This window comes from Megalops cyprinoides, chromosome 2 (genome assembly GCF_013368585.1).
Source record: "Megalops cyprinoides isolate fMegCyp1 chromosome 2, fMegCyp1.pri, whole genome shotgun sequence".
Lineage (NCBI taxonomy): Eukaryota > Metazoa > Chordata > Actinopteri > Elopiformes > Megalopidae > Megalops > Megalops cyprinoides.
The window spans coordinates 59210115-59222941 of record NC_050584.1 but is presented as its reverse complement, the minus strand read 5'-3'; the positions used below and the strand labels follow the sequence as shown (position 1 = coordinate 59222941).

Here is a 12827-nt window from a genome sequence, read left to right as displayed (position 1 = left end):
CCTACTGTGTCTGCATCTCTTCTTTGTCTGTGTAAGTCAAAATATTCTTGAAGAAGTTGAAGGCTGAGTTCTCTAGATAAAATTAATTTAGTTTAGGGGCTCTTTTTAAACATATTTCTTTAAAAAAATTCCATAGCCCATCCTCCCCGGTACAGTGACATTTGAGTGTGTTTACCCATGTGAGGGTCTTGGTATTACAAAAGGAACGAAAACAGTGGAACATCAAAATAATGTGATGTTACTCATATTCTTGCACCAGTCGTATGAACAATACTACATTAAAGCCCCTTTGTTAGTTGCACAGGTTCTCTTTTTGCACCTCAGTGATACAAGCATTAATAAAGCAGCCATAGAAATATTAAAAAATATATCTACTGATGACCAAAGAAATGTATATAACACAGATGATTAAATTTTCAATTGAATTAACACCACTTAATACAAACAATATTCACGCAAAATAAGTGTTTGATAAGCTGAATAAGTACTTGCTCTAAAAAATGAATGCCAGGCAGATTAAAATGTAAGCTACAATGACACTTTGACATTAACTTGCTAAGAAATAGTATTGCAGCTCAAACTGACATCCAAAACCTAACCCTTTCACAGCAACACACAGTCTGGACTCTGGACCACGTGGGCAACCATATAGTTTTGTGAAATCAACATGACAATCTATAATTGCTTTGTGGAAACTCACAGTCTGATTGATGTTAGAGTACCTTTATTACCCGCATTTCATCACTATAAAGACTCAGAGGTGATGTTACAGAAGTAAACTTGAACGTATTTGTTCATTTCACATTTTGGCTCATGTTTATACATCTGTAGTTCTGTTTCTTTTCTGAGAAAGGTCATGCTAGCTTGCTGAGTCACGGAATGTGCATGCAAAGTTGCAGATTCGCTCAGGTCATGCATTTCGTTGGTGACTGTCATGTGGATTCATGCCCCACTGTTTCCAGATCCAGATACACACACACACACACACACCCCGATACACACACACACACACACACACACCCCGATACACACACACACACACACACACACACACACACACAAACACACACACACATACACACACACACACACACACACACACACACACACACACACACACATAAACAAAAGAAAGACATCACTAATAGTAAACTGAAGTTTAATTCAATTCCCTGCCTCTATGTGAATTCATTTGGAAAAAGTCTGGATGCACAGTACCAGACACAGACAGTTTTTCCATACATGCACCCTATAAATATATGTACAAAGGGATGGAGCTACACCAAAGTAACAGTTGACACAGAACCCCCCTGAATAAAGAAAGAATGAGAAAGTTTATGCACCACGATCCTTTCTGCACACCAGTGGACTGGCTGTGAGCCGGAAACAGAACTATTGCATGGAGCTGTGAAAGACATGTAAGAATTGTCCTTGAAAAAAAAAAAATGTGGAGGCAGGTGTTCTTGTGAAACGTTTAGAAGTATTTGAAGATTGTATATCATATTTATCATATGTGTGTACATACAGCCTGGTGTTAAATCTCAGAACTAAAGTAAAACTCAGTCTGGCTAGGCTAAGCCTACGATGGCTGGTGATCGGTGTTTTAGCCTTGTGCACTGAACTCTACCTCTGAATAGAGTTGTTTCTTTTTCTTCTTCTTTTTTTTAAGTCTAGGATTTACAAATTTTCGAGTTTTATTGTCTTTTTACTATTGGTGGATTCCTGTGCTAACAAAAGAAGAGAGAAACTGCTGTAAACTGCGTATTCCGTTTAGCGTTCGGCCGTTACCCTTGTTTTACTCTGCTGACATTTTCCGTTGCTGTTACGTAGAATTTCATCCATGCCTCAGAACCTTTTTCTCCTGTTCTCAGTTTGCCAAAATGCAGAGTGCAGGTTCTTGGGTATCATTTCTGTTTGATTCTATCTCCTTTTTTGTTCGTTTGTTTTGGATAGTGATTCTGGTCCTATGTTTCCTTGGGACCGGAGACAGAACTGCAGCATGCTGTCTCCGATTTAAACTATGATTTTACTCAGAGTCCCCCTTTCATAAACGATGTTTAGAAACCTACAAGAGAAAATAAACATTTTAAACTTGCAATAAAAAATGTTTTTTTTTCCTCCTCTTGGTTTTGTTTCAGAGAAATATCTGTATCTTTTTATTGTTTTTCTCTTTACTGCACATAAAGGACTGTCTGAGCTAGAGGTAGGTAGTATGGTGGGTTTGGGCTTGAAAAATAAGACTCGCTCTATTCAGACGCAGTGAAACGGAATACTTTTGTTGGGCAAAAACAATACTTCTCAAGACACAAGAACATTCTCCTTTCTCATAAGCAGTGATGGTACTGTTTTTATTATTAGTGCCGTCTTGTGAAGATAAATGTTGATTGTTTTTATGTGCATGAGAAACCAGTCTCTTTTTCAGTGTGACCACATCAAGCAATGGGATAAAAGACCTAAAATAACATACCTTTGTAAACATGAATTATATTTCAGGCGTTAATAATTGAAATGCAGCCAATGGCTTATAAGGCTAGGGGTGGCAGTGTAGCACAGTGGTAAGGAGCTGGGCTTATAACCGAAAGGTTGCTGGTTTGATTCCCTGCTGGGACACTGCAGCTGTACACTCAGCAAATATCAGTAAATATCCAGCTGTATAAATGGATGACGTTAACACTGTAACCTAGTCACTCCGGATAAGAGTGTCTTCTAAATGAAAATAATGTAATGAAGTGTAGAGGCCTTGTTAAAAAAAACCTGATCCACCTGGTGCTTTTACATAAATCAAGAGCATTAGATGCCTAACAGAGCCCTCTGCTGCTAGCTCCCTGCATCCTCTGAGTGGGCCCGCTCTGACGCTTTGCTGGAGAGGAGGGCCTAGATTAGTGCAGCGGGGCAGCTCTATATTTACATGCAGTAACAGGCTACGGAAACACAGTGTCCCCTGAGTCACCCGGCCGGATGGAGCTCAGTCACCAGTGACACGAGGCGAAGGGGGACACAGTCACAGAGGGACGGACAAGAAGTGAAACAAAGATTAAATGTACCGACAAAAAAAAACCTCCTTTTACGGTGTCTGTCACTCATTCGGCCGGCTCAGTCCCAAGACAAAGCACAATGGGATGTTTTTGTTTGTTCGTGCCTGTGAAATAAAGGCTTTTATGTCCTTTCCCAATCGTGTGTGCCTTGGAATTTGAGATGTGTGCCCTTTTTCACAAGAAGCTTCACAGGCAGCAGCAGCATATGCACCTATGGCAAAATATATTTGATTTCTTCTTTGTTCCCCTTCTCTGGCCTGTGGTGGTAAGATCCTGGTCATATTCTGTTGGAAGATGTGCAGTGTGAGTACAAAAGGGACAAGAACTCACTTAGGCCAAAGGTGCATGGTCCCTCCTGCTCCCCCAAACTGCTGTTTTAATAGGTTTTTAATGACAGTTTCATGGGTAGGTTTTTTTTGGCTTGTTGGGAACAAGCTTATCTCTGATTTTCTACATCATTAGGATTTCCAGCGGCCTAAATGAAACGAAACCACTATTTCCGCTTAGCGACGTTGTCACTGACGACCATGTTTAATCCACTACATTAACCCAGATTTGCATTTCAAATTTCAAGTGGTAATTGCTTTGCTTGTCAATTGATTTTCCACTCTGACGTTTTCTGTTTCGCTAACCCAGTCGAGGCGGCTCTCAGAGGAGACAAAGGGGTGGCATCCTGTAGAAGTATGTGCTCTGGTTCCCCCTTTTTTTGTGGATTTAGTTTGCCAAAAAACATTCCAATGACTGCATGAGGTCACAAACATACAAGCTCAGATGACAGATTCACTGTCACCTCTTCTTCAGATATTTAGAGATGGATATGCGCCAGATACGAGCCAAATGCAATATGTCACCATGTACCATAACTCAACCCCTTCGTCCACAATACAGAGTAAAAAATATTACTGAAGCAGCCATATACACTGGGGGACTGTGGCTAGCTTTATACTAATAGTAATACACATCTTCCATACGTCCTCCCTTAGGTTTTACAAAAACTAGCTCTCTGTCCTTTCTAGAGGTACGTGTATGAGACATGCATCACATTAAATCATTGCCTTTAAGCAGATGCTCTTCTCCAGAGTGACTTACATAGGTTACAATTTTTACATGTTCTCTATTTATATAGCTGGATATTCACTGAGGCGATTGTGGGTTAATTACCTTGCCCAAGGGTACAACAGCACTGCTCCAGTGGCGGAATTGAACCAGCAACCTGTCAATTACAAGCCCTCCTCCTTCCTACTACACCACACTGCTGCTGCTTGTGGGCATTGATGAGAAGGTCAGGAAGTCAGAAATCCATGTTGCACTGTTTGAAATTCATTGGCCGTCATGCACAGGAGGAATGTATGTGTATGTGTGTGTATGTGTACATGCATATGTTTGTGTGTGTGTGTGTGTGTGTGTGTGTGTGGGTGTGTGAGATGAAAGTGTAATGACTGAAGTCCTTCTGTGATTGCCGGAGTCCTCTCTGTCAGCATTGTCTTTAGACTTGCTCTAGCACCCTGAAACGGCTACACAGCATGTGACACAAAACATTTTCTTCATTTTCCAGTTCTAGGGTCTTGCCTCGTCTATGCAGCCCCTCTTTTGACTATTTGTGCAAGAGTTCCTGAGTTCTACACCGTTGCTGCTCAGTGCACTTCTGCTCCTCTTGAACTACGTGTCTCACATATTGAAATGTAGCCTGCAAGATAGCTGTGCTATTTGTGTAAATAGCTACCATATTCACCTTCAGCTGTCTTCGTTTCGCTCTTAGTCCAACGTACGCCGCCTATGCATTAAACCGAAACACTTCAAAAAACACACGCGAGTTAGACGGCACCATTTAACCCTGATTATCAATGGATGTTTCTACAGACTGCCTCACACAGCGAGAACTCTTTCATGAGGGCTTTCCAGGAATGTAAGCACAAAAGTCTCCTTTGTAGTAACACAGTCATCACCGGAGCCTGTTTGACATGCAGTGGGCTTCTTGTTAGTCTCCCGCTGTATGTGCAGCATGAGGCCTGGCCTCTGGGTACAGCCTCAGCTTAATCCACCCAATCCGTTGGCTGGCAGTGAGACACGCGGCCGCGGGGTTACATCATGTTGCGTAAGCTCTTTACAACTGATTATTGTCCGGCATTCACTAATTTCAACCACCATAAATCTCTGCACATTATGGAACCAGCCGGTTGTCCGGCTTGTTCCTCCAAAAGGCTACAATCATGGAATTCAAGATCGAAAATAGCCCTCTGCACGTTCTGCCATTAAAATGCAGCAACAGCGGGCATTTCTGGATGACGAAGATGGGAATACTGGCCCATTTGATGTGGCAGTCCTTAAGAGATGACACTTTAATTGTATTCATGCCATTTCTCTTGCCTTTTCCTCTCATTCAAGGATGGGAATTGACAGGGCAGGTCCCTCACCAAGGGCTCAGTATCACAACATATATCAGTTTGAACCATTTATCTATTTTACATTAAAATGACCATTTACTGGAGAAAATTGAAAGCAGGGATGAGTCCATCTGGGCTTATTTGTTGTAATGCTTTTGTCAGTTGAACATCATAAAACACTGACCCTCAGAAGCGCGCTCTCCTTTCAAACCTGAGACGGTAATTCCCTAAAGATGTCACTCGTTTGTGTCGGACAGTCGCAAAGCTGCCCGGCTTCGAATACTTTCCGTCGTGTTTGAGGACTCAATACCGCAATTTGATGAGTAATCCGGAGGCTTGTTACTCTCCTGCAAGGACAACCGGGCCCCCAAAATATCTCAGCAATGCCAGTGCGCCGACATGCCTTTGGCGAGTAAGAATAGCCACAATGGAGCTCACGTCTCCTGTCTTCTGTTGTCTGAGAGCAGTTGTTACTGGAAGAGGAGGGCGGGAGACAAAGGCAGTGAGCCGGGAACAGAGACGCTGAATTTTTTGCTGCTCTCCTTACCTGGAATTGCCACCCTGAGTGCGCCGTATCGGACAAAAAGGCCTTGATGTGGTGGAGTCGCACCTGAGGCCGTCGTTGCTCGTGGTTCTTCCGTCACCTGACCGCCACCTGTTCCCGTAAGCCCACCGGACCCAGATGGGCATTGTCCCGGTGATCTAACGGCTTAGCTGCGGAGGGCAGGTCCCGGTCCGGGAGGTCTGTGCTCGCGAACATGGGGAGACAGAGCGCCTCCGAAGTTCTCTTCATCACCCTGAGCCACAACATCACGATCGTAGGTGGGTAGTCTGACTGCGCCGAGGGGCACGTCGGCGCCATTAGTGAGGGACAGATATTGCAACAGCAGTACTAACACTAACACTAACAAAAATCAAAATCCTGTCACTGACTGAAGACACACAACCAGGCAAATTCATATGTTACGTTACTTCTGTTTGTGTACGACTATGTATTTGAGCATTCACACTGCATCCCTATGCACAATATTGCATTCTTCAGTCCATACAAGACTGAAGCAATTTCTATGCATTTTACTGCTTGTAACGAGTCAGCTCATGGAGCAAGTCCCAGTTAAAACTTTGAATAGCTCTGAATTGCCAGCCGGGGGCAACGGTGTCAAATAAGAAAGGATTTTGTCTCTAGCATTGTTTTAAAGTAACAGTTTAAAGTCAAGGTGAGTCAAGGTGTCGTATGGTTGACCGATTTCAGAAAGCTAAGCACAGAAGTATGATTTTGCTGAAAAGCTTCTTGCTAAACTACCATCAATAAATGAATATAATCCAACTAAGATTAATGTGTATTTTTAAATTAATGCTACACATTATAAGAGAAATGCTACACAATAACAAATAAATCTTTTTGGGTAATATTAATCATTTAAAAACTATATGTCAAGCTTGATGTGTTTGGGAGGAACTTGTAATTTATTTGTAATGTAAATGTTTAAGTATTTTACAACAGAGCTTTAACAGTTTAAAAGAAGTTTCAATTCACACATATAATCGGTCTTGCGCAACAAGGCCCCAAAAACACACAGCTCACAAGAAGGGACTCACACCCTTAGTAAAAGTAAAAGTAAAAAAGAAAGAAGCATTTCTCTGTATTTGTCACATATTGTGGAAGCCTTGATAAAACATTTGATAAATGAGGGGAAACTTTAAGGTTAATAAAGAACAATAGACAGTGTGGCCTCAACTCCCAGCAGACTCCCAATGGACAACTTGCCTCCTTTGAAACCTGGGTTGAGCTCTTATTGTTTCCTTTGTACTATTGTGAATTGTAGATGTACAATTAGCAAATTGTCTCAGACTTTGTCTGGATAGCAGTTTGAACAAGCAGTCTAACAAAATGTTACAGCCTGTTACTTGTAGTAAAAGTAATTTAGGGGAACATTTCAATTTTGATACCCTCAACACATGTGACGGAGAAATTCTAATCCTAGGGCTTTTAAATTAGATGCCACAGAGCCTGTTTGTTTGCATCCTTGAGAATGTGTGCGTGTTAAAATGTAGACATGGATGTCTTAGGTGTTTTTTGATTGGATCGTAGGGAAAATCTGGCTGGTCCTGATGATCCTTCTGCGGGTCCTAGTTCTTCTGTTGGCGGGATACCCTCTTTACCAGGACGAACAGGAGCGCTTTGTCTGCAACACCATCCAGCCGGGCTGCGCCAACGTATGCTACGACATCTTCGCCCCCGTCTCCCTCTTCAGGTTCTGGCTGGCCCAGACCATCTCCGTCTGCCTGCCCTCCGCCATTTTCGTGGTCCACGTGGCCCACAAAGTGCTGTCCGGGCTCGCGGCGGAGGGGTGCGCAATGAGTCGAACGAAGGCGGGACCCCTGTTTAAGGCCTCGCTGGGCAAAGCCGCCGTGCGGGCGGAGCAGGGCAGGATCCGCAGCTTCACGGCGGCCTACGTGCTCCACGTGCTCCTGCGGATCTTCTTCGAGGCCGGCTTCGGCGCGGTGCACTACTACCTGTTCGGCTTCCGCGTCCCCAAGCGGTTCCTGTGCCACCACGCCCCCTGCACCACCACGGTGGACTGCTACGTCTCCCGGCCCACGGAGAAGACCGTCATGCTCAACTTCATGCTGGGCGCCAGCGCCCTCTTCGTCCTGCTCAACTTTGCCGACCTGATCTGTGCCGCCAGGCGCTCGGTCCGGCAGAGGGGCAAGAGCAAGGTGCTGGTGGAGAAGGTGTATGAGGAGGAGCAGTACTACCTCACGCCCAGCAGCCGGAGCGCGGACGCAAACCCGCTCGCCCGCGAGCTCGTGGTCTCCTCCGCCTTCCGCAAGAGGGGGGCCAGCAAGTCCAGCACGGACGAGGCCGCCTCCGTGCACCTGGGGGGGGGGGACCGCCCGGCCCCTCCCCGTGACAGCCGCCCCCCGCCGCCGCCGTCCAACACCAACGGCAACAACATGTACACCCAGGACCCGGAGGACGGGCAGGAGCGGGACGGCAGCGAGGTGCCGCTGTGCGCCTCCGCCGTCACCGCTGCCGACAGCACCAAGGGGACGCCGCGGCCCATCCGCGTGTGGAAACACGGCCGGGTGAAGCCGCCCCCTCCGCCGCGGAGAGACCTGGGCCCTGCGGGGGGGCCGGACCCCGTCCCCGCCTCTGAGCTCTGCGGGAGGAGGGTGGGCCAGTACACGCTGGTAGAGGTGACCTCTGACCTGCAGTCAAGCAGCAGCGACGCGCAAGAGAAGAGATCGGAGTGGGTGTGAGGGGCGGGACTTCGGCATGACGGTGTGCATTTTATCATGTTTATTGAGAGGCTGTGGGGACGTACGCTTAAAACTAGAATCTGCCTCTGAAGGAGGATTGTGGGAAAACCTCTCCAGTGAACATACAGGGCAGCAGGTACTCATATCCTGCAATTCCTCCTATTCACATCAACGCTCAGGTCAGTCGGACTGTCCCAATGGGATAAAATTTCAACCTGCAACATTTCTCTTTTTATTCTTGTAAGCCAAAAGATGAATACACTTTCTATAACTTGTGATGTTTTACTTCAGATTCTGCATGCCCACACGATGTGTATGTTATTGAGGGTGAAAAGACCTATCCCATAGCACACATATTCTCTGTACAGCAGTGCTCTGTAAGTCCCAGTAAACACCAACCTGAAGGAACAGTCAGACAGCCATCTGACCTCGCTAAAACAACTACTGCAAAACTCAGCTGTTTCTTATGTCACGAGCCTGGGCGAGTTCGGTCACCTGATCAGTAAACGGGGTCAGAGCCAGGCACCAGAACCTGGCCTTAAAGGTGGTCTCAGGTTCAAGGGTCAGGGCCAGCAGATGGAAACCCTCTGAGCGGTTCCATGTGTGAACCGTACGCAAGCAGGTGCTGCAGACCGGAGATTACCCTCTCGCAAGCACCCTGAGCCCCACAGAGAACCGGCAGTGTCAAGGACACAGCAGCTCCCAGTGGGCGACAGCTCCCAAAGCAATTACGGCCCCAGCATGCTCGGCATTTATGGAGCTGGCTTGTCACACTATTTTAAGGACCCAAGGGGATTAAAAGTGTGTGCTTTAGACATATATGACACCCAAAATAGAGCGCAACAGCTCCACATGTAAGCGGAAACCGCTACAATGTCTGCCCTTCAAACTTTTGCATGCCAATCGTTATGGTACTTACTTCACCTCTGCGCCAAATTATCTTTTACTAACACCCGACGGTATTTTGTCAAAATTTGATCAAAAGCAACTATCTTGGATATTGAGAAGGTTAGTGAGAATCTTCTGTTCTGTAAGACTGCTTTTTTTTTAAAGTGAATCATTTTGAACTTTCAATGCTTATATGAGTGAAAGTTTTACTTTAAGCAACTGCATTCTTTGCACAGAGGGAAAGACGTCTTTGCAATTAGGGTAAAGGTGAATTGTCATTGTGTGTATCTCGCCACTGCTTTTCAAACGCAGAGATGTGTCCTTCACATCATCTGTTGATCCGTGGACAGGGAGGGACCTATTGTCCTCCGATGTTGAATGGCAGTGACACATCTCTGAAAGCAGGAGAGCAATGTCTTTGTCAACATCCCACACCACCTCCGACTTGGCAGAGAACTGTTTGTCCTCTCTTAACTATATTCAAGTCAAATTGATGCAATGCCTGCACATTTTGAGCTTTGATATCAGATTTTTTTTTTAAAAAAGAATGTTTTTGTACATTGACTTCTTTTAAAAGGATGTCTGTTTTAAAGACCTGTTTATTCTGAATGCTTTGATTAACACTATAGCATGCCTGTCGTAATCTTGGAAGCTACACTGGGTTTGGGTGTTTTAATAGTTTGTGCTGTAATGAGTCAAGTATGATACTTTTTTAATGGCATGTCTTTTGATGTTGTATCTGTGGTATGCAGATTGTATTAAAGAATGGAGGGTGCATATTTTTTCAGAAGGCAGGCAGTTGATTTCAGGAACATTAACATGTTTAACATTTAATTGATTTACTATATTCCTTCAGAGTATCTTTATTAAGGTGACCTCATTATTGGAAGTCATTTGCTTGGAGTTTTTTCTGTATAAAATGTTCTTTTCATGCATCTTTTGATGTTAGATAAATGCATTTAAACATACAACTCTTTGTTGAAGAGTTTACAACTTGAAATTCTACTAATGGTTATTAATAATGTGTCTTATGTGACAGTAGCATTTCTATGAAGAAATATTATGAGGACTTTCCCAGTTTTCCTCAAGCAGTGAAATGTGTTATGTCAAAACACCACTTTGTAAAAATCAGAACAAACCTGTGACTCAGAAAGCTCTACTTTTAAGACACACAAAACCGGTAGGTATACTCTTATGTTGTTAATCAATTAAAAATGAAATGGAAATATAGATTTTTTCATGTGAATTCCTCATAATGTAGGAGTCAGTAATATGCACAATCCTTTTCTCATGACAAAATACATATTCTCTAACATTTTAGGAGATTCTCTAGCAAAATATTGGAGCTCTATTCTTTGCTTTTCTCACACCCGTAGCCCCAGTGTCATGATCCGTGTTTCTCTCACAGCCTAGCTCTGACCCCTGTCACATAATGCATCTTACATTTACCATGGTCAGAGAACACAGAGTTCTTTTTTGCAGGTCCTAATCCCAATGTTTTTATTGTTTTTATCGTCTAATACTGTATTATGCAATATTTCTAATAAATGTAATACATTTAAGTGTTGTGCTAAAATATATTTACCATTTGAAAACTATTAGAGAAAACTGTGATTTTGATATTTATGAAATTAGATTGCAAAATGTGTGTTTTAATGTTTGTTAAAAACCTGTAAAAAGGCACACTGCCCTCCTATGGTGTAAATGTGAAAGGCAGTATTGTGGGTGAAATGATCACTGCTAATTTTCCTGTGAATCAGAGATGCCCATCCTAGGTTCAGGAATAAAGTCTTTTTACTTGGCACCTCTGAGGTTACGCTGAACATGAGTATTTACCTTTGCTTTGCCTGATTCTGGATCAGCTAATTTTTTTTCTACTTGAACAAATATTCTATTATACTAGATCTTAATAATCCTTCATAAAACTGTTTGAAGGAAAACTATTAGCTGGTGAGTGAGTCTGCCTGTTGCACTGAGAGCTCTCTCCTGTAGTTCTCTGGAAAATCACTGTCTGACATCATCCGTAATGGAGTTCCTACAGTTGTGAAACACCCTGAATTCCTAATGAGGTGTTTGTGCGTGTGCATTTTTGCTGTAAATGTATCTTTATTTTGTGGAATGGGATAAAAACAGAAACAAACTAATATACTTTGATTACAATTATAAGGTAAAATTGTTTGACTAAAATTGTGCTCCAAAATGACTATCATAATAATCTAAAACAAAGCATGCCCACAAAGCCACCCAGGTTAGCCCGAGAATAATTAAAATGGAGAAATTCAATTTAAAAATACTACTTTGCCCCGTTGTGTTTTCTCAGGCATGACCATTGTCATACAAAAGATATATCACAAAAGCACAATGTTTCACAGTGATTATTGTATGCTACTTATACTATTTATATTCCCCAGAGCCTGTTACAACTGCACCTGTTGTTAGCATTGTGAAATGTTATCTAAAAGCAGATGAAGGAGGTTCTGTTGGCCTCCCTTGTTCCCTTGTTTAGTCCTGGTACTTTGTTTCCTACTGATCTCAGATCAGGTATTACGAGGTGAACACTTACCCACCTACCGTCACACAGGAGAGCTCTGACCTGAGATAGGGCCATCTCATAGCTCTCCTGTCCACAGGGGGCACATCGCCCCCTGGTGGTAGAAAGCTTTCTGGAGGCAGCGTCTGGGAAACGTCTCAGTCACAAGATTAAAAAGTGAAGGTTTCCTCAAAAGGAAACATGATTCTTTTGTCTGTATCAGTCAGTCACCCGCAGACAAGTGGAACGCAGTGTTCCTCTAGCGAAAGGGGGGGTTGGGTGGGGGGGTGGTGGGGGTGGGTGGCATGGGAACCCAGAAAAAGAGGCAGCTCACTATTCAGCCCTTTTCCGTGGCAGGTTCATTGTTATGGAGCGGTTGGAAGCCCGTCATTTGTATTGACGTTTATTCAAAGGAAATTCTATTGGCCTGGAAATCAGTCAAATTGCCATTGTTGTGGCAGGGTAACCGGGTCTGTGCTACCCCTGCTGGTTCTTAATAACCGATTTGTTTGACAATGCAGTTTACAGGGATCGTAATTAGTTTTGATTTAACCAACAACACCACAAACTACCACCCACCCCCTGCGCCAACCAACCACCCACCCAACAAAGGAGGCTAAAGGTTCTACGAGACAACCAGCCAACAATCTCATGCAAGGTTTTATGCAGGATAGTTTGCTTTGAACACCGGTGATATAAATATTTCACCTGCATAGCAGTTTTTGC

At 43.8% G+C, this 12827-nt stretch overlaps 1 protein-coding gene across 1 annotated transcript; it reads left to right on the top strand.

Annotated features, from left to right (window-relative positions):
- Positions 1-6177: 6177 nt before the first annotated feature.
- LOC118768722 (gap junction delta-4 protein) lies at positions 6178-8683 on the top strand. The gene is made up of 2 exons (XM_036515605.1): positions 6178-6241; positions 7512-8683. The coding sequence occupies exons 1-2, from the start codon at positions 6178-6180 to the stop codon at positions 8681-8683; spliced, it is 1236 nt and encodes a 411-aa protein (XP_036371498.1).
- The last annotated feature ends 4144 nt before the right edge of the window (positions 8684-12827 follow it).

Bases quoted from the DNA above. Each gene is read 5' to 3' on its own strand.
- LOC118768722 (XM_036515605.1), top strand. From the start codon at position 6,178: ATGGGGAGACAGAGCGCCTCCGAAGTTCTCTTCATCACCCTGAGCCAC. The intron at 6,242-7,511 runs GTGGGTAGTCTG...ATTGGATCGTAG, and splicing joins CCACAACATCACGATCGTAG to GGAAAATCTGGCTGGTCCTG.